The sequence below is a fragment of the Rhinolophus ferrumequinum genome, chromosome 18 (genome assembly GCF_004115265.2).
Source record: "Rhinolophus ferrumequinum isolate MPI-CBG mRhiFer1 chromosome 18, mRhiFer1_v1.p, whole genome shotgun sequence".
Lineage (NCBI taxonomy): Eukaryota > Metazoa > Chordata > Mammalia > Chiroptera > Rhinolophidae > Rhinolophus > Rhinolophus ferrumequinum.
The window spans coordinates 36,762,606-36,786,236 of record NC_046301.1 but is presented as its reverse complement, the minus strand read 5'-3'; the positions used below and the strand labels follow the sequence as shown (position 1 = coordinate 36,786,236).

Genomic DNA, 23,631 nt, shown 5'->3' with positions numbered 1-23,631 from the left:
CATTGACCAAATATATGACTGTATACAAATGGCTTATCCTCATGCTTCATTTTTTCCAACTGTAAGATAACATGACTAATCGAAACCTTCCAAGGTAACTTGCAGGTCTAAAACGAGATGATTCTTTTGAGCTCATCACAATCATGAGCACAAGAAATACTCCTTCATTGACTCAAAATAATAAAGTCATTATAGAAAAGTAGTGGGTATTTCATTGTTATTGTTATAGAGTTTCAATTAAAAGTTGCTTATGGCATCATTTAAAGAGTTAGGTTCTAAATAAAACACAATCACATACCAGATGGGATTTCTTAAATATACAATGAAAACGTCACCTGGATGCATACGTGTAATATAATAGCATGGTGCTGACACAACTAAGTAATAAAATCAACAATACAGTTTTATAACCATACAACTATCCTTTATTATATTATGTGGGTTTCTCACAGTTTTATGTAACTTAGAATCTCTGTAGCTCATACTGTGCTAAAATAAAGTTAATGGGAATGATTTTACTCTTAGCAGACTTAAGTTGTAATAAAAAAGATTATACTATAATATTCTCTGGTTAAATTTGCTCAAAAACGCATCTTTTTTCTTGAACTAAAATGTTAATCCAAAATAAGACTGCAATACATCATACAAAAATATCTAACTATGAAGCACTATGTTAAATATGAAAACTAAGATTTTTAAAGTTTCACAATAGTTGACAAACAACTTTTACATTTATTGTTCTGATTTAATTAATAATAAAGTGTAAACATGTAATTGATGTAAACTATTCATTACATATATATGCATGTGTGTGTGTGTGTGTGTGTGTGTGTGTGTGTGTGTAAAGGGTTGTTTCTTTAAATAAATTAACTATTTGGAATTCTTCAGCATATGGATCATTTTATATGTAGTTGAAGTACTTTTCTTCTTAAGTACCCCTATATATGACAGGACTATTTTTCCTAGAAAGATGCATTGTTTGCTGCTGGTAATTTTTAAGAAGCATACAGGGGGGAAAAAAGCAATATCAAAAAAAGCAAAATATTCTGCCTTCTAACTTTTGCCTTATTGAATTTACAGTATTTATGAATCTCCATGCAGTTCACCTACCATTCTTAGAAATGGTGGAAGTGTTCTGTCCCAAATATAAGTAATAATTCTACTCTTAGCTCTTTGAAACAGGGGTAGATATTGAAGGAAAATCACACTAAGGCAATACATTCTGCAAAGATCTGCTGCTTCATTTAGTGTGGGTGGGTTCTTCAAGTCCTAGAAAAATATGAATTTAAAAAGTATCAACGCACACACAGGCAATGTAAAAATTCAGATATGCAATAACAGCTTCTTAAAGCATCTTACACATAATTTCCCCATATGATAGATGCATTTCTGCTCAGTTATTTTAAGAAAAATGTTAATAAGTATGTGATTTATTTTTCTAAACAGTATAACTAGTGAGTTTGATTAGAAGACTTTTCAAAATAAATAGAGCCCCAACATTTACTATATCTAATACTTTCATTTTTTAAAATGTGGAGGATGGTCACCTGTTTGGAAGCATGTCTAGTACCTACTTATTTACAATCCCAAAGCAGAAATACAAGGAGGTTAATAATGTTTCTTATTATCACACCTGTTCTAATGTGGAAGACCATGGCTTAGTAGAAGATATGACCTGTATACTAAATCAGTGTTGTCTAGCACAGAAAACAAAAACAAAAAAACAAACAAACTTGAGTTTGCATCCTAGCTCTGCCACCAATTACCTGCTTGATTTTTATTCATTTATAAAGTAGAATAATATACCTGCAGATAATGACTGTAAAGATTAATGATAACGTGTAGAAGGTACCTGGCACTGGCACATAATAAAGACTTAGCAAAAGTCAGCTGCTACTATTAATAGTAACATCTCCATTATTATTGGTATTCCTAACAGAAAACGGGGGTTCTGGACAACAGAGTAGATGGCGTGTTCATCTAGGTTACAGCCAGCAACACCATTCTCCATCAGCTTTTACAAATGCTAAGTCCCCTGTGGGATGTTACCACCAATTTCCTGATACTGGTCTATGAAATTCTCAGCAGCAGTGATAATCAGCTGATAACAAGAATGAAATCGATATTCATCTTGGTCAGGGAAGAGAGAAGTGACGAGATCACCGCAGGGGAAAAAAAAAAGATATTCCTAACTTGTTTTGTAAAGAGTGCTGCATGCCTTCATAAGAACACAATCAATATATTTACCTCAATGTTTATTCAATGAACGTGGGACAATCACATATTGCCTGTTTGGTGATGAAGTTTACCTATAGCTACTACTCATAAGCAATACCACGTCTTTAAAAGTAACATTGAATAATTAATTTTTGAAAGAATCCCACCTGTATGTTATGATTTTCTGTGCATGTGTTTAGGTTTTCACAGTCTTGTGCATCCTGTAACATTTTTTTATAGAGTTTAAGTGTCACAGAGCATGAAATAGAGCAGACAACACTTCTGATATCAGCTCCTTCTGGCCACAGATTCTGAAGCAAGGACAAGGTTTGATGTACCTGCAATAAAAAATTTTTAAAGTTCTAGTGATTACCAGTGACAAGATTCAAAGCTCGGATTGTATTTAACCCTAGAAAAAGAAGTTGAATTTTTCCCCTTAATAATGTTAATACTGAAATTTAATCTTTTAAAGAATAAAAGAAAAAATATAAAAGAAATGCCTAGGGAAGAACAGAACAGTTGGAAAATGTTTAATGAAAAATGAAAATAAGGCTGTATCTAACTAGGTTCTAAGTACCATTTTAAAATTAATAACTATTTCTCCCCCTAATCTGTATACTCTTTAACAAACCTGGATAAACCATGCCCCATTTTCAAGTCCCTAAATGATTAACTTGTAAATTCTTCAGTGTTGTCAGTCAGACAATTTTTATTGGCCACTGAGGGAACTGAGACAAATAGGGCGTATCATTCTCATGTTCTAAGCCATCTTCTCGTAAATTGATAATTATGAACCACTGCTACTAACAGTGTCACCACTACAACCTCCATACTTTGGAGAAAGTTGGAAAGGAGCAAGAAATTGAGAAGGTCAGCAAGGTAACTAACTAGACAAGAATAGGAGGTAGCTATACAGACTTAAGACAGTTTTCTCGATCTGTGGCAGGGTATCAAGTTCGAGTCAATAAACTTGGCTTCTCCTAAAGCTTAAGATGTTCAGTAAACAAGTCACTGAACCTTATTCATTCATTTAAAATGCTTGTTTAGTGTCCACATTTTATGTATGGTTTGCAGGGATTTTATTCTAAGAGTGATAACACGGCCTTGTAGAATTTTGAGACAAGTAATAACCATGATATCAGATTTACATTTTTAAAAGATAACTGTGATGACTGAGTAGAATGTAAATCATAGGAGATCAAGAGCAGAAGCAGAAATATAGGCAGGTTCATGTATTCTAGTCTACTGCATTTGAAAATCTGTCCATGAAAGAGATGATAGAGTCTCAAATTAATGTCATAGTGATGGAAATGGTGAGAAGGTGTCAGGTTCAGAACACATAGTGACAGGATTTACTAGTGGATGGGATGTGGGTATGAGGAAAAGAGTAAAGTTAAAAATACCTCCCAAGTTTTTGTCCTGGACAACTATAAGGATAGAGATACCATTAACTGATACGTTGAAGAGTCCAATGCAAAGGGTTTGGAATCAAGGTCTTAAAATTAGCCAAGTTAAGTCTGTGATGTCTATTAAAAATCCAGGGGGAGACGTCTAATAGGCTGTTGTTTATGAGAGAAACTAAGTGTCTTGCTTATAAATATATTGACTACAGAGTCATGTGACTTTCATCACATCATCACATAATACATAGTCTTCCAAAAAGAATGATCTATGGAAGGGAAAAACAATATCAGAGAGTGTGTTTGGAGTAATCAGAAGGGTAAAATACCATTGACTTATCAATTGCTTAACTTCCATTTACTAGCTACATAGACAGTTCTCCTTTCCAGAATACTTAAAATTTCCTAACTTCTAGGAATAAAATACAATAGTAGTCACCCAGATATTAAGAATACAAGTTTGAGATCTTTATCACAGCAGTTGTCTTCCTCCAATTTTACTGTATATTTTACACAAAGATTTTATTTTATAGAAAATGTCTAGGATTTTGTAATCAATAAATATAGCAAGGTTCCTTCTGCCTCAGTGCTTAAAGAATACATTTTAAAGCTGCAAATCTATATAACCAATAAGGATGTAAATATAGGTAAAAGACATGTCTATCTTGTAAAAGCAAAACATGGTTAAAAGTATATTTCCTAAATGCTGATAAGTTTCCAGATAAATGTGTCGTTACCTCTTTCTGCATGTGTCCCAAGTTTAGTTTCAAATGACCATACAGAAATATTTCTGCTTTCTGTGCCCTTCGGTAATATTCTGTTACATAGGCATGTAAAGCATGTTGCAGTTGTGTCTCATGCTAAACAACAAAACATATAAATAAGTCTTCAGTTCAAATAAAAATATATATTGCAAACTTCTAGTTAAACCAAATAGAAGGTAGAAAATAATGTGTGTGTCATTTGACTACAGACCAAGCAAAAACTCAGTTAATTCAAGTTAAAATAGTAGACTTCCATTCCTTTTGCTTGAACTACTCACTGCTGAGATTATTAGAATACAAGAACAGAATTTAAAATGCATTTATTTCTAATAAAATCAATCATTAAAAAAGTACTGGTCTTAGTGACAGTATAATTGTTTTATGTTGCCCCACACTCATCTGTCACCTATTTGCAAAAAGAAAGAAAGAATATTATAAGTGATATTTTCAAGACTTAGTATTTATAGCTACCTATTTTTAATGGATACAACTATTCAAAATGGTTGCAAAAAAGTACTGACAAATAAGATGATACAATATTTTCTCTATCAGCTATCTTAATTTTAAAAGTGAGAATAGAAACAAAAATCATCACATATATATTATATATATATATACACACACATATACATATATTTGTGTAAATTATATACACTCAAAATGCATACATATATAATATGTAGGAATATAGAAATGCATGTTTATGTGAATGTATGTGTGTATGTACACATACATGCAATTTATGTGCAAAACACTGGCTGAGAATTTCCCACTGTGGTATTCAAATGTCCCTGAGCTTTCTGAATGATCCCTCCCCATTGTCCCTTGTGCTTGAGTTTAGTCCATACTTTTCCTTCCCACCTCTCAAAATCACCAAACAAAGGCTTAATTAATCCATAAGAACTTAAACTAACCTCTCTTGCTAAAGCCAAATAAAAAATTCTGTCCTCTTTTCCCATGTTCGAATACTCCTTCAGAGTTTTCTCACGTCCAGCATTTTCTAATAAAGACTTATGCTATCAAGTGTCTAGTTAACTTTCCCACATTTACTTATTTCTTATTTGCTTATTTCTTCTGGGCAATTTAACCTAACTTACCATTTCAAAAAACTGTTTATGTGAATAGGAACTTAAGGTACAGTGTCCATAAGTTCTAAGGACATCTGATTCTATTCCCAAAGACTGTACAATATTGATTTTCTTCTGAAGAGCATGAATGATAAAAATGTTTAAAAAGTCTGTTTGATGAGGTGTTATACCCTCTTCTGAGACAATTAGGAAATATGGATAACATTCTTTAAGAAATAACTCCCATTCTGGTGACAAACAGTTGGAAAATTCTGTATGAACGGTGACATCCGTATTGTATTCTAAATGTTGAATTAATGTGGTACGGAGGGCCAGAAGTACAGGGTAATTAAAATACATATTTTCTGCATCCTGTAAAAAAAGAAACCCATGTTAAGTTTAGAGATAAAAAGAGAATAACTCATTATTTTCTAAATATCAGTATTGTGCATAAATTGTTGTGTTAACATGATACAAAGAAGTTCAAGTTTATTGAAATATATATTTCTGAATCCTATAGAAATATCAGATAAATAAAGACTCATTAGTTATTTTCCTATCAATGATATTTGGTATCATTCCTATTAGTAGAGACTTTAATTATAATTTGAAGAAACAAAATATCTAAAAGTGTAAGTAATGACTGATCACATTTAAAAATGAATATATTTTTTCATAGATTCTACAAAATGAGAACACAGAATTAAATGTTTGTTACCTTAAAAAAAACTATTACAAATTTGGCTTCCTTTTGAATTAAATCATGAAGAAATCGTTCTACAATATAGAAGAAGTGAAGAGTTTGTCCTTTCTTGAAATTCACATTAAAAGCACAAGTGATGAATAACGAATCTCCGTCAACCAAAAGAAATTCAGACTCAACAAAGTCTTTAAATAAGCTTACCATTCTGAAAAAAATATAAAACACATAATCCAAAAATTATAAAAATAATAGCAGCTTGAGAGAAAATCTCATAGTTCAATTGGTTATACAAATTTTCTTCTAGTTTAAGAACAAAACTTACAGAAAAACTAACCACAAATTCATATTATATTTAAGTAACACTTTTCTATGGCATTCCCATCATTCTGTGATAGAATAAACCTTAAAAGATTTGACTCATTCTATAGTGAAATTGAAATTCATCAGTATAAGCATAAATTTATGCAAAAAACTACATCTATATTTTAAACCTAAATACTGTCTTTGTACTTCAGAGTGAAAAATTAAGTAAATTGTTATACTTGGTCAATTATATGTATGGAACTATCTTATTTTGCTTTTTAAATTAATATATAACAAACAGGTGTGAACTCTTCATCAAACTCAAGAAATAAAATATTTTCTATAACTTATATTTACCCTATGAGCTGTTTTCAGAATTCATCTCTCCCTACCTCCCCTCTCAGAGGCAACTACTGTCTTGAATTTAGTTTTCACTATTGTCTTGCTTAATTTTTTAAAGTTTTTAATGGCAAAATATGTAAGCCTAGTTTTGAGTCTTTATTAAAAGGACAATGTCTTATATGTGTTTTCTGGAATTTACTTTCTAAACTTAATTACCAATTATTAAAATTCTATCATATGGTTATAAGAAGTGACACTTGAATAACTTTCCTACTACATAATATTCAATTATATGTCTACACCACAAATTATTCTACATCTTTCTCCTTTTAATGAATTGTTTCTTTCATTTATTTTTATTACAAACCATGCTGCAGTGATCATTCTTGCGGATGTTTCCTAACACACAGGTGCAACTCTAGGATATCTTTATAGAAATGGCATTACTGATTTGTGTATCATAAGGTAATACCAAATTGTTTTCTAAAGCAATTGTATGGAGTTATACCTGCATGAGCAGATGTCATATACTTGCATGCCAATTCATCTATATAATTTCCAACACCTAGTACTGTGTAAACATGAACTACATACTTTCCTCTAATTTCATTTTTGTTTTTTACATAATGTTTTGGTATTAATTAAAACATACCAAAGACAATTTTATGAGACTTGCCTAATATTTTGACATGTAATATAATTCCGATTAAATTGCTACTTTAGTCTTGTGCAATATTAAAAGAAAGGTGAATCTTTCCTCCACTTATACCTCTCTTCAAAGTTTTCAATATCTTATTCCTTGATACTGAATGAAAGCCATATACCATAACCTTTTCCAAGAAAAGGAAATATTTACCCATTTTCAAAAATTTTAATCTCTTGTCCCATTGGCAGTTTCTCCAAAATGATTCTTAACAGAAAGAAATATAAAATTATGCTACACAGATGAAATGAATTACTTCTAATGACATATTACTTTGGAGAATTTGTGTTTTACTTACTTAGATTTTGATAGACTTTCCAAAATCACTGATGAGAGCTTTTTCAGAATTCCCTTATATTCAGTTAATCCTTTAAAAAATAAATAACAGAGGTTTAAACTAAATTTTGGATTAATTTTAAATGACAGTGTCTCTTGTGAACTGAGTATATTTATATTTTATGCAAGACAGCATCTACATGGCTGAAATATTCAGTAAGCATGTAAAAGACAGATATGTTAAAAATAAGACTATATAACCTTCTTAGACTGAATCATAAAGAACTGAAAAATCTAAATAGCCCAATTGACATCAAGGAAATTGAAACAATCAAAAAACTCCCCAACAGCAAAAGTCCAGGACCAGATGGGTTCATTAGTAAATTCTACCAAACATTCAAAGATGATTCAATACCTGTCCTTCTCAAATGCTTCCAAAAAAAATTGAAGAGACCTTTCCTAACTTCTTTTATGAAACTAACATTACCCTAATATCAAAACGTGGTAAGGGTAACACAAATAGAAAAAACTACAGACCAACATCTCTGAAGAATACAGATGCAAAAATCCTAAACAAAATACTAGCAAATTGAATACCACAATACATTAAAAGAGGTTACACATAATGACCAAGTGAAGTTCTAGGGGCACAAGAATGGTTCAACATACACAAATCAATATGATACACCACATGAACAAAAGAAAGAATACAAATCATATGATCATATCAATAGATGCAGAAAAAGCATGAACCAAAATACATCCATTTATGATTAAAATGCTTAATAAAATGGGCATAGAAAGAATGAACCTCAACATAATAAAGGTCATATGTGACAAACCCTCAGTTAATATCATTCTTAATGGTGAAAAAACTGAAAGCTTTTCCTTTAAGCAGGGACAGAACAAGGATGCCCACTCTCACCGCTGGTATTCAACATAGTAGTGCAAGTCCTAGCCAGAGCAATCAGGCAAGAAAAAGATAAAAGGCATCCAAATTGGCAATGAAGAATTCAAATTGTCACTTTTTGCAGATGACATGGTTCTTTATATATAAAACCCTAATGACTTCACTATCAGAAACAATAAACAAATACAATAAAGTTTCAGGATACAAAATCAACATACAAAACCCACTACATTCCTATACACTAACAATGAAATGTCAGAAAAAGATAGAAAATTCCATTTGCATTTGTAACAAAAAGAATAAAATACCTAGGAATAAACTTAATAAAGGATGTGAAGGACATATACATTGGAAACTACAAGACATTATTAAAAGAAATTGAAGAAGGAACAAAGAAGTGGGAAAATATTCTGTGTTCATGGATTGGCAGAAGCAACATAGTTAAAATGGCCATATTACCCAAAGCAAGATACAGATTTAATGGAATCCCCATCAAAACCAACTTCCATACTGAGAGTTATTTAGGTTTTTTTGTTTTCTTGTCTTATGTTACAAATGATGGCATACTGTACATTATTTTTAATATGTCTCACTAAGCATATGCAAGAGAGATTCTCTAAAAAGTAAGAACTGTAGAAGTAAGCAAATTTACTAGATAGTATTGAATTTATCATTAAGTTATTGATATTGCCAAATTTTAAAATATTTCTAATCTGAGAAATGTGAAATTGTGTTTCATGGTTCTAATTTATATTAGTACCAATGATAAGTATCTTGCAGAATATTTTTAACATTCAGATTTCCCTTTTGTGGTTTGCTTATTTGTACCTTTGCTCATTTTCTATTAGTCTGTCTTTCTCCAATTAATTTGTATAGTCTTTAGTTTTCCAGGATAAATGATTCCTATATTTATATATCAATTCCAATCTGTCCCTTTAACTTTGGAGTCTGTTGTTAAATAGAAGTTCTTTCTTTGATTATGGTAAAATTTACCAAACTTTTTATTTTTTATTTGAATTTTTCTTTTCTCTTGTTTAAGGAATTCAGCAGTTGTTTTATCATGCTTAAGAAATTTATCCCAAGATTTTTAATATATTCTACTGCATTTTTTTTGCAGAGGCCAGCTGAAAGAGTAGATTCAGATTGAACATGTTTTAAACTTAAATATTAATTTGGAAATATTTAATATATTTATGATACTGAATGATAACAAGGAAGAACCTAGTATATTTTTACATTTATTCAGTACAATTAAGTTCTATAATGTTTCATAATTATTTTCTCCTTAATGTTTTGTAAGATTTATTCTTGAACATATTTTAATTTGTGCGGCTATTTTGATAGTTTTCTTTAATAAATTTTCCAATTAGTCATTTCTGATGCTTAGATCAGTATTAGATTCCATACTAATGGACATTTCCATACTGATGCTGATTAGAATCAGTATTTTAATAATGTCGATCTTATATCCTAAAGGATATTTCTCTTATATCTCAGTTGTGTGTAGATTCTCTTGGAAATTTAAGGTCGATTGTCTTCAATGCATGAGGTAGGTTATAATAAAAATAATTTTCTCTTTCTTTCCTATCCTCACATTTTTAATGTACTTTTCTGGTTTTATTAAACTTACTAGAACTTCCAATAGAATACTAAATAGTGATGGGAGCAAATACACTTTCTTGTTCCTCACTTTAATGACAAAGCAGATAAAGTTTTATCATTATTCAATGTTTGAGCTAGATTTTTAGCAGGCTACTTTTATTAAGTTTAGGTAAATATCTTCTTTTCCTATTTGATGAAAAAAAGTAATCATGAGTGACTATTGAACTTTATTAAATATTTTTCTGCATCTACTGAAATATTTTCCTGTAATCTGATAATATACAGAATTTTATTACATTTTTTATATTGAGATATATATTAAAACTTAATATGGTCTTGATTCTTTTTACATTCAGCATAATTGTATTTTATGTGTTAATATTTAGTTTAGGAATTCATGCTTAACATTTGAGTACTCTTCATCCTTTTGAGTCAAGCAGAGTCATTTGGACTTGCTTTTAAATTTAGAGTAGAGTACTATAATCGGAATTATGTGAGAACCTTATTAAAATTACTGATACTCAGTCCTTATCCCCAAGGATTTTTTTAATACAATTGGACTGATGAAAATTCTAAGAATCTATACTAGAGTGGAGTGTGACAGATCCATATTTAACTTAAATAAAATCACCTATACACATTCATAAAAAATTAAAAAATAAAAAATTCATACTTCTTTTTTTTTTTTTTACAATATAGATTCTTAGCCAAGCAAACTATTCATTTGTGTGGTCAACTAAAAAACAACATTTTTTCTTCTAATATGGAAGAGAAAATGTCTGAAGCCATCAATATTATTGAGAGAGAAGGAGAGAAAAAGGAGGAAAAGGAAGAAGAGGAGGAGAAGGGAGGGAGGGAGAGAAATTCACCCATGGATAATGCCTCACCTGATCTTTCTAAATCATAGCTGTTAACGTCTGTAGTTTCAACTTCGGAAGGCTTCTTTTCACCAATTTCAAATTCACACAGTAACTGCTCAGAAGCTGGCTCTTCTATTATGTCTTCTGAACTTATATGACCTTCTTCCTCAGATTGATCAAATGAGGACAAGCTCTCTGTGGTGTCGTTGTCATCACTGCTCTCACTTTCAGTATCACTCTCACTTTCACTGTTACTAGGGCTTGATTTTTCATCTGACATAGTAGGTGCAGAGGCCATGATCTATAAAAACAAAGCTTTTAATATCACTTTATTTAAAATAACATATGAAAATATAGTTTATTCTTTTCAAAGGAAAAATCTTTTCAATTCCTTCTTGTCTCTAAATCTCCTCAAAACCTAGTTTTCTAATGAGAATAATTTTTCATAATCCTCTCCCCAAACATGTTTATAATTAAGTCACTCAGAAGGAATGATGGAGTTGCATGGTCAGGCAAAACATATTTCTGAAAATATACATGTGAAAGTCACATCAACAAAAACAAAAAGTAATGTACATGTTTAAAAGAGGATTTATTCGATCCAAGAAAACTAGAATATAGAAAAAAATTATGTACATGTTAACTTTGGAACAGTTTGCATAGATTAAGTCCTAGCATTTTAAATATTACTTCAATTGTATTCTTTTATTTCATAGTTGAGCACCTAGTCCATTGTAACCAGATTACAATGCATCGGCATCCAATTAATGTTAAATTTTGCTAGTTTTTGTTGGCCCAATGACTTTCATCATCTTCTCAACTGAGTTTATGAAATATGCATTCTCTCATTGTATCAACATGTGTACTCTTCCTTAATCTGTTCCTTTTTTAGTAGGAACAGCTTTAATATTTAAGTGGTGACATCAAGAAAGATACCAACAGGGGGACACTGCCATGTTGGCTGGCAGATAGCATCACTTCATATTATATCAAAATGTTCATTCTTCAGCTTATAGAGGAAAGAGTCAATATGGTTCCTCAGAAATAAAACTTATCAAGGGCCACTATATACCTAAGGCAAATAGATACAACCATAGGTAATATAGATACTTAGATTCACAACACAGTTACGGAGATAGAATAATTCTCTGTAAATAAACTCCATAGCATTAATAGCATTAGTAGCATTAATAGTGTCACCAAGATATTTTAATGTCATGGACTCTGTAAAAGAAATCATAGACATTAATGATTAAATTATATGAAAAGAAACTACATACACAGATATGCAAAAGTCGATGTATTATTTTTGTAAAAAGAATAGCTGAGAGTTATTTGGCTATAATACCTGTCATCCTACTGAATGTCTACAATAACAAAATTAATTTATTAATTAATCTACTTAATCATCTTTTATTGGGTATTTACTATAACATCAGACACTATTCTAGGCAATATCCTCAAGACCTCTAGCCTCAAGAAGCACATACTCATCTGATAAAATTCAATATCCATTTATGATAAAAACTCAATAACAGAGTGAATATAAAAGGAATATACCTCAACATAATAGAGGTCATATGTGACAAACCCACAGCTAACATCATACTCAATGGTGAAAGCTGAAAGCTTTCTTCGCAACATCAGAAATAAGACAAAGACATCCACTATCACCACTCTGATTCAACAAAGTGTTGGAAGTCCTACCACAGCAACAAAACAGGCAACAAAAAAAGTTACCCAAATTGGAAAGGAAGAAGTAAAATTATTGCCATTTGCAGATGACATACTATATATAGAAAACCCTAAAGATCCCACAAAAAATACCCAAAACTCTTAGAATTAGTAAATGAATTTAGTTAAGTTGCAGGATATACAAGGTGCGATGATACAGCGAATGTTTAAATTTAAAAAAAAATATATTACAGTAAAGACACATTGTCATTAATACCCCTCAAAATCCTCTTCCTCAGTTTGAACATACTTTTCCCATTGTTCTTGCAACTTTTTGAAGCAGTTCTGGAAGTCCTCTTTCATGAGTGTCTTCAGTTGTGCTGTTGTGGCTGCCTCAATGTCCTGAATCATTCTGACTTTGGGGAAGAGCCAGAAGTCACGTGGTGCCAGATCCAGTGAATAAGGTAGATGAGGACACCATAATGGTTTTATTTGACAGAAATGGCCATACCAGAAGCGATGTGTGATAAGGAGCCTTTCCATGTGATCACAAAATAAAGTAAATGCTGCTGCTGGAAATGGAAAATCATGGATCTTCAATACGGGAAGTGGTACATATCGTGTTTCCCCAAAAATGAGACCTAGCCGGACAATCAGTTCTAATGCGTCTTCTGGAGCAAAAATTAATTTAAGACCTGGTCTTGTTTTACTATAATCTAAGACCGGATATAATATAATGTAATATAATATAATACAATATAATATAATATCAGATCTTATATAATATAATATGACATAAGACTGGGTTTTATATTAATTTTTGCTCCAAAAGACGCATTACAGCGGATTGTCCAGCTAGATCTTATTTTCGGGGAAACATGGTAAAACTTTAGTAACAGTGTGTGACAAGATTCAACTTGTTTGGGGCAGTAAGTAAGGTGTGAGCTATGGTTGAGAGAAGGTATGTTTTAAAGTGTACTGTAAATCATCCTTCATCATGACAAATCTCCATGTCACACATTGCTTCTGGCATTCAGCAATTTCTGTCAAATAAAAACATTATGGTGTGTCCTCATTCATCTTATTCACTGGATCTGGCACCATGCAACTTCTAGTTCTTCCCCAAAATCAAAATGATTCGGGACATTGAGGCAGCTATGACAGCACAACTAAAGACACTCACGAAAGAGGACTTCCAGAACTGCTTCAGAAAGTTGTAAGAACAACCGGATAACTGTGTTCAAACTGAGGTGGAGTATTTTGAGGGATATTAATGGCAATGTGTCTTTTATTGTAATTTTTTTAAATTTAAACATTCACCATATTGTTTGATCACACCTCATAAAATTAACATTCAGAGGACCAGAGAGGTTTGATAGCTTGTGCAAGGTCATGTAACTAGTAAATTGAAGAGCTGAGTTGATCTGATCCAAGGCCCTTGTCCTTCCCAATAAACCAACAATACTATTGTAGTCATTAAAAGGGAAGAGGCTAATCCAGTGAGCTTCACAATTAGATTTTAGAAATAACTACAGAGACAAGAATTAACTTTCCCTTTGCTTTCCAGTTTTATTGAAATACTGAGAAAATTAGTCTTAATTGTTCAGAGAACCCTAATTAAGTTGTCACATATCACCAACTACCCTAAAGTGAAATACAATTCCCAACTACTAAACTTAGAAATATATTCAAGATAACTATGTTAACAGTATTTCAGAATTCAAGTTTATACACATTTAAGGTAGATTTCTCATTTACTAACACCATTGTTTCTCAATCAATCCCACCAAGTTTATCATTGTTCTCAACTTACCAAAACAGTTAAAAATATATAATTAATAAGTGTGTGTGTGTCCTTTGTATGTTTGCCTTGTCTGTTACATTAAGCCATAAGCCTAATGCAAAATTGTATATCACACTTACGTTTAATAATCAAGCTGGTACCAGGAAGTCTTAGCATGTTTTAAAAATATAAATTCAATCTAAAGCAGCCATATATAATAAGAGTAAAAATTAATATATCAATCTCAAATGGATCCTAGAGGTAACTTATCTGCAAATAAATTATTTTGTTTTGGCACTGAAACCACCACCACTACTTTGCCTCAAGTCTAACCTTCAAGTTTAACTCAGCTCTTAGCAGCCAGTTCTTCTTTCATAAATGGTCCCTCAACATATGCACTCTTTTTTTCCTCACCATTTCATCTATATGCAAGGCACCAAACCCCCTTTTACCTGTGGTCTATAGTTTTCTTCTCATAGTCCAACAGCTGCCAGCAGTCACAAGACAGGGGAAGTGAGTCTTCAGAGAAGTCCTGAGAAGATCCAAAAATGCAGACAGAAGTACACTATTCCTCTAACTGAACTACTAGCAGCAACTTCTCTTTACCATCTTTGTCAGCCTGGTTTAGGTTTCGTTTCCTGGAGAGGCTGAGAAAACAAGGTATATAAATAGCTTATGAAAGATTCTCAGCATTATCTCACTTCTTTAGGCCACACCTTCTAGAAAAGTGTAAACGATATATAGGACACTGAAGGCGAAGGTCAAATGTACACATACACCTGCTTCGTTACCTCAGTGCATTCTGGCACCTGTCCCAGCTATCAGCTATGCCAAGGACTTAGTTCAACCATTCCTTGAAATTCACTTTTACCTTCTACTTTTACTTGCTTTTTAAATTCTATAAAAATTGGAGCAAGAATAGAGGAACTCCTTGGGCAATTAATTGGGGTCTTGAGACTCACTAAAATTATTTGTCCTCAACTCAAAAGTCATGATTACTGTGGACTAGAACCTGACATTTTGTATGTGCTCACAAATGGTCTGCTGAATGGAATTTAATGTCCAATGGGAGATAAAACCCCACAGTGGAGAGCTTTTGTTCAGCAGCAGTGCGATATAGAAAACTAGCACAATACATCTCCCTCAAGATATTAATGGAAAGGAGAACTAGTACTCCATTGTTATATGTCTATTTTCTTCATAGTTTTCATATTATAGGCATAAAATATTAGGAAGGTTAGAGAAAATTTGAACAGGTTCTTAATTAGGAACCTTTCTCTGATTGCTGTTACACCTAACAATTTCAGAATACACAGTCTATTCAAGCATCTAAGGAACACTTATGTAAACTAACCATATACTACGTGACAAAATAAGACTACAAAATTTAAAGATTTAGTGTCTTAGAGACCATGTTCTTTGACCACATAATCAATAATGGAAGATAAATAACAAAATAAAATCAAAATTTCTTACATCTGGCAGTTAATAAAAGCACTTCTAATGGCTTTAAAAAAGATTTAACAAAAAAATGTAAATGCTGAAATTTAAACAACCTAAAATATTTATTAAAATGTATGGACTGCATGTAAAATCGTTATCAGAGAGAAATTTATATCATCGTTTACATAGAAAAGAAGTTAGAATGAAAGCTTGTGAGCAATGTGTACAACTTCACTAAAGCAGTTAAAAGAACAACAAAAGAAAATTATATATTTTTTTCAAAATGTACATTTACAAAAGAAAAAAGAACTTTTCTTAAAGAAAGTTAAAGAAGGAAATAATTAAGAGTAAAAATTAATTAACATGTAAAAAAGGAGAAATGATTAATGAAGCCAAAACTAATTATTTGAAAATCATAAAACCAATAAAGTGTGTCATTTGCCAAGGAAAAAAGATAACAAAAACAAATAATTTTAGTATTTAAAAGGATATTACAAAAAATGGCAGAAATTGTAAAAAATAGGGGAAAAAAACTATCATCAACAATATCAATGAGGAATTTAAGTATTTAGATAAACTGGAAATTTTCTTATAATGTGCCAAACCAACTAAAGAAGAAATAAAAACTTTAATAGGCCTATAACTGAACATTTACAATTTACCCCGTTCTCCTCCAATTAAAAAAGCCAACATTCAAGGGACATATGATTCCAATTCATAAATATGAATTTTATGCAACAATTCAAAAATAGAAAATAAATGAAGTAGAAATGATGTTCCCCAATTTACTTTTGACTCTAAAATAACCTTGCCATCAAAAATCAGACACGGGAAAGGAAAATTTCATGTCTATGTCTGGAGATTGCTTAATTTCATGTCTATGTCTGGTGGGCTTAAGCTAAGACTGGCGCTGTTTTTTTTGTTTTGTTTTGTTTTATTTTGTCTTTATGTCTTTGATATCTTTGCCTGTGTTGAGTGTGGGTTGTCGGTTGTTTTTATATGTGAACATATATGATTTTTTCTTTGTTGTTGTTGTTGTTGTTGTGCTTGGTGATTTGCTTTGTTCTGAAATTGCCCTACCAGGGCCCAGCTTAAGAGGCACAAGATTCAACACACCCAGAGGCCAACTCCAGACCAAACCAGAGTACTACCGGGTTTGACCTACAAGTGACACACCCAGAGGGAATTCTCTACAGGCACAAAAGCCTATAGAGGCGAAACAACATTTAAGTGGTCAACCCTCATGCAGCAGAACACCCTGTGATGGGCAGAGCCAAGTCTCACAACTAGTCAGCCTAGGAGTTAACCCCACCTACTCACAAGTGAAAAGCAATTAAAGATCTTCTTTAATAGGACAATATATACAACACAAGAGTCACCTTTGGAGCACACGCAGAGGAGAAGAACGGAGTAATGCAAGTCAAATATAAAGGACACATACTACATAAGATAACCCAGCAAGAACTAAGAACTCTAGGGGATCTACCTAACACATCGAAGCAAACACAGAGAGTCAGCCAGAATGGGGAAACAAAGATACACGTCCCAAATAAAAGAACAGAAGAAACCTCCAAAAATGGAACCAAATGAAACAGAGGTAACCAACCTATCAGAGACAGAGTTCAGAACACTGATGATAAGAATGTTTAAGGAGCTTAGAGACGACATAAAGAAGGATAGAGAAATCATAATGAACAACCAGTTAGAACTAAAGAACACAATTACTGAAATAAAGAACTCACTTGAAGGAATTAACAGCAGGTTAGATGAAGCAGAGGATCAAATCAGCGACTTAGAAGACAAGTTAGCAGAGATCACCCAAACAGAACAACAGAAAGAAAAAAGAATAAAAGACAATGAAGATGGCTTAAGAGACCTCTGGGATAACATCAAGCGCAACAACATGCGCATCATAGGAATACCAGAAGGTGAAGAGAAGAAGCAAGAGATTGAGAACATATTTGAAGTAATAATGTCCAAAAACTTCCCTAATCTGATGAAGGAAACCAACATATAAGCCCAGGAAGTGCAGAGAGTTCCAACCAGGATAAACCCAAACAGGTCCACACCAAGACACATTATAGTTAAAATGGCAAAGGATAAAGACAAAGAGAGAATCCTAAAGGCAGCAAGAGAAAGACAGAGGGTTACATACAAGGGAACTCCCATAAGACTATCAAGACTATCTACAGAAACATTGAAGGCCAGGAGGGAGTGGCAGGAGATACTCAAAGTGATGGAAAACAAAGGCCTACAACTAGATTGCTTTATCCAGCAAGGCTAGCATTTAAAGTTGATGGAGAGATAAAGAGCTTCCCAGAAAAGAATAAGCTAAAGGAGTTTATCACCACCAAGCCAGCATTGCAAGAAATACTAAAAGGACTTCTGTAAATAGAAGAAAGATCAAAACAATGTAACTACAAATTTAAAAATGGCAATAACTATGTACCTATCAATAATCACTTTAAATGTAAATGGATTAAATGCTCCAATCAAGAGACATAGGGTGGCTGACTGGATAAGAAAGCAAGACCCTTGTATATGCTGTATACAAGAGACTCACCTCAGATCAAAAGACACACACAGGCTGAAAGTGAAGGGTTGGAGTAAGATATTTTATGCAAATGGAAATGAGAAAAAAGCTGGAGTTGCAATACTTATATCTGACAAAATAGACTTTAAAATGAAGAACATATTAAAAGACAAAGATGGGCTCTATATAATAATAAACGGATCGATCTGAAAAGAGGACATAACCCTAGTAAACATCTATGCACCCAACATAGGAGCACCTAAATATATAAAACACATATTGACTGACATAAAGACAGAGATCAATAGTAACACTATCAGAGTAGGGGACTTCAACACACCTCTGACAACAAGGGACAGGTATTCCAGACAGAAAATCAATATGGGAACAACAACCTTAAATGATACATAGGACCACTTGGATTTAATCGATATTTTCAGAGCATTTTACCCGAAAACTGCAGAAAACATGCTCTTCTCACGCGCACATGGAACATTTTCCAACATGGAACATATGTTAGGCCACAAAACAAGGCTTGACAAATTTAAGAAAATTGAAATCATACCAATTGTCTTCTCTGACCACAGTGCTATGAAATTAGAAATGAATTACAGGAAAAAAGCTGGAAGACACACCAATTCATGGAGGCTGAATAACGTTACTAAATAATGAATGTGTCAACCAGGAGATCAAGTAAGAAATCAAAAGATATCTAGAGACAAATGAAAATGAAAACACGACGACCCAAAATCTATGAGATGCCGTGAAATCAGTACTAAGAGGGAAATTCATAGCATTGCAGGCCTACCTAAAGAAACAAGAAAAATCACTAATCAACAAGTTATCTTCACACTTAAGGGGTCTGGAAAAAGAACAGCAAAATAAGCCCAAGGGGAGTACAAGGAAGGAGATAATAAAGATCAGAGCGGAAACAAATGAAATAGAAACCAGAAAAACAATACAAAAGATCAATGAATCCGAGAGTTGGTTCTTAGAGAAGGTAAACAAAATCAACAAACCTTTAGCCTGACTCATTAAAAAAAATGAGAGAGAGGACCCAAATTAAAATCAGAAATGAAAGAGGAGAAGTGACAACAGACACCGCAGAAATACAAAAAATTTTAAGAAATTACTATGAGAAGCTACACACCAACAAATTTGACAATCTGGAAGAAATGGACAATTTTCTAGAGGCGTACAACCTTCCAAGACTAACTCAAGAAGAAACAGAAAACCTGAATAGACTGATTACCACCAGGGAAATTGAATCAGTAATCAACAATCTCCCAACAAATAAAAGCCCTGGACCAGATGGCTTTCCAGGTGAATTTTACAAAACATTTAAAAAAGAATTATCACCTATTCTCCTCAAGCTCTTCCAAAAAATCCAGAAGGAGGGAAGGCTCCCAAACACTTTTTACAAAGCCACTATCACCCTGATCCCAAAATCAGAGAAAGACACCGCAAAAAAAAAAAAAAAGAAAATTACAGGCCGATATCTCTAAGAAACATAGATGCAAAAATCCTCAACAAAATATTAGCGAACAGAATTCAGCAATACATTAAAAAGATCATACGCCATGATCAAGTGGAATACATCCCTGTTATGCAAGAGTGGTTCAACATCTGCAAATCAATTAATGTGATACACCACATTAACAAAATGAAAAATAAAAATCACATGATCATATTAATAGATGCAGAAAAAGCATTTGATAAAATCCAGCAGCCATTTATGATAAAAACCCTTAAGAAAGTGGGAACAGAGGGATCATATCTCAACATAATAAAGGCCATATATGATAAACCCACAGCTAACTCATACTCAGTGGGGAAAAGCTAAAACCATTCCCCTTAAGATCAGGAACAAGGCAAGGTTGTCCACTTTCTCCACTTCAATTCAACATAGTGCTGGAAGTTATAGCCACAGCAATCAGACAAGAAAAAGAAATAAAAGGCATCCAAATCGGTAAGGAGGAAGTATAACTGTCATTATATTCAGATGACATGATACTATCTATAGAGAACCCTAAAGACTCCACCAAGAAACTATTAGAGCTGATAGATCAATTTAGTAAAGTAGCAGAATACAAAATTAATATTTAGAAAGCAGTTGCATTTGTATATACCAATAATAAAACATCAGGAGAAAATTTTTTTTAAATCTCATTTGCAATTGCTTCAAAGACTATAAAATACCTGGGAATAAATTTAATCAAAGAGGTAAAAGAGCTGTACTCAGAAAATTGTAAGACACTGAAGAAAGAAATGAAAGAAGATACAAATAGATGGAAACACACACCATGTTCATGGATAGGAAGAATTAATACAGTTAAAATGTCCATACTGCCTAAGGCAATATACATATTCAACGCAATTCCTATCAAACTACCAACGACGTTTTTCACAGAAATAGAACATATAATCCTAAAATTTATATGGGACCATAAAAGACCCCGAATAGCCAAGGCAATCTTGAGAAATAAGAACAAAGTGGGAGGTATAACAATACCTGACATCAAATTATACTACAAGGCTACAGTAATCAAAACAGCATGGTACTGGCATAAAAACAGACACATAGATCAATGGAACAGAATAGAGAGTTCAGAAATAAATCCATGCCTATATGGCCATTTACTCTACGACAATGGAAGCAAGAATGTACGATGGGGTAAAGACAGTCTGTTCAATAAATGGTGCTGGGAAACCTGGACACATGCGAAAAAAATGAAGCTGGACCACTTCCTTACACCATATACAAAAATAAATTGAAAATGGCTTAAAGACTTAAATGTAAGATCTGAAACCATAAAATTCCCAGAAGAAAATATAGGAAGAAACTTCACAGACATTACCCAGAGTAAGATTTTTACTGATATATCACCTCGCGCGAGGGATGTAAGAGAAAAAATAAACATGTGGGATTACATCAAACTAAAAAGTTTTTTCACAGCAAAGGAAACCATCAATAAAACAAAAAGGGATCCTACTGAATGGGAAAAGATATTTGCCAATGATATATCTGATAAGGGGTTAATATAACAAATTTATAAAAAATTCACTCAACTCAACTCCAAAAAAACAAACAACCCAATTAAAAAATGGGCAGAGGACATGAAGAGACATTTTTCTAAAAAGGATATATAGATGGCAAACAGACATATGAAGAAATGCTCAACCTCACTAACCATCAGAGAAATGCAAATAAAAAGCACAATGAGATACCACCTCACCCCAGTCAAAATGGCTATCATCAATAAATCAACAAACAACAGAGGTTTTTGCTTATGACATTTTCAAACACAAAAAGTACAGATATTAGTGTAACAGACACCCACAACAATACAAGATGTGTCAAACATTACTATTTTTCCATATTCTCATCATTATTAGTTTTTAGAAATACAGCACTAGATAGTTGAAGCCCCTATTCCCTTCTCTGATGCAGCTCCCAGAAATTTCCTCCAGTGCCTCATCCTTTCCATCTTCTGTGTCCTGTGTCCCTGACACTGGAGACTGTCTGTTCTAAATTTTCCAGAGAATAAACTTCCCATCTTCTCTAGGCATGAGCAGGGATAGTCCCCTGGCTATCTAAAATGGAAATGGGGCAGTATAGGGTTCAACTGCTTCTTAGGGATTCTTTCAACCAATTCCCTATTTTCACCTCCTGTCTCACTCCCAGCAATATCCAGTGTAGCCAATTAAAATTATTTTCAAGGAGGGGCTGCGTGCCTTCAAAGTGAAAAAGCCAATATCAAAAGGCTGCACACTATACAATCCCAACTATATAGATCTTGAAATGAAAAAATTACAGAAATAGGAACAGCTAGTGGATGCAAGAGCTTAGGGCAAGCCTAGGGGTGGAAGTGGGGGTAGGCTGTGTGGAATCAGATAACAAAGGAAAATGGGGAGGCAGGAGAGTGACAGGGAGGTGGTTATAAAAAGGCAGTAAGAGGGTTATTTATGGTAATGGAACTGGTCTGTATCTTGACTATGATGGTAGAGATGCAAACCTACACATGCAGCAAAACTTCACAGAACTACATACTCATACATTAACGAGTGCATGTAAAACTGATGAAATCTGACTAATGGATTATATTCATATCAGTTTTGGGTTCTGATATTGTACCGTGTTTCCCCGAAAATAAGACCTAGCTGGACCATCAGTTCTAATGCATCTTTTGGAACAAAAATTAATATAAGAACCGGTATATATTATATTATATTATGTTATATTATATTATATTATATTATATTATATTATATTATATTATATTATATTATATTATATTATATTAATTATATCTGGTCTTACATTATATTAAAACAAGACCGTGTCTTATATTAATTTTTGGTCCAAAAGACACATTAGAGCTGATGTTCCGCCTAGGTCTTATTTTCGGGGAAACACGGTACTATACTATAATTATGCAAAGTGCTACCATTCATGAAACTGGGTAATGGCTAGATGGAATTTCACTGTAATTTTTTTTTTCAGTTTTTCGTTAGGATATGATTGACATTATTACTTTCAGGTATACAACACAAAGATTCAATATTTGCATATATTGTGAATTGATCACCACAATAATTCTAGTTAACAACCATCACCACAGTTACAATTTTTTTCTTGTGATTAAAACTTTTAGACCTACTGTCTTAGCAGATTTTAAATATGCAATGCAGTATTAATTGACCATGCTGTACATTATATCTCATGTCCTTTATTTTATAAGTGAAAGTTTGTACCTTTTCATTCCCTTTACCTGTTCACCCAACATCCACCTTCTGCCTCTGGCAACTACCAATCAACTCTCTGCATCTGTGTGTGTGTGTATATATATATATATATATATATATATATATATATATATATATATATATTTAATATTTAAATTTAGATTCCATATAAGTAAGATCATATGGTCTTTGTCTTTCTCTGTCTGTCTGTCAGTCTGACTTATTTCACTTAGCATAATGCCCTCAATGTCCATCAACGTTACCGCAAATGGCAAGATTTTATTCTTTTGTTGGCCAAATAATAT

General features: G+C 32.6%; 1 protein-coding gene across 1 annotated transcript in view; it reads right to left on the bottom strand.

Moving 5' to 3' along the window:
- LOC117038556 (probable ATP-dependent RNA helicase DDX60) overlaps positions 1 to 15,239 on the bottom strand; it is a 71,576-nt gene extending 56,337 nt beyond the window's left edge. Inside the window, exons 1-8 of the mRNA XM_033135521.1 lie at positions 15,057 to 15,239; positions 11,175 to 11,448; positions 7,798 to 7,867; positions 6,167 to 6,356; positions 5,479 to 5,820; positions 4,355 to 4,477; positions 2,385 to 2,555; positions 1,111 to 1,269 (exon numbers count right to left, since the gene is read on the bottom strand). Coding sequence (XP_032991412.1) covers positions 1,111 to 1,269; positions 2,385 to 2,555; positions 4,355 to 4,477; positions 5,479 to 5,820; positions 6,167 to 6,356; positions 7,798 to 7,867; positions 11,175 to 11,445 — 1,326 coding nt within the window. The 5' untranslated portion in view covers positions 11,446 to 11,448; positions 15,057 to 15,239. The remainder of the gene's footprint in view (positions 1 to 1,110; positions 1,270 to 2,384; positions 2,556 to 4,354; positions 4,478 to 5,478; positions 5,821 to 6,166; positions 6,357 to 7,797; positions 7,868 to 11,174; positions 11,449 to 15,056) is intronic.
- Positions 15,240 to 23,631: the final 8,392 nt, after the last annotated feature.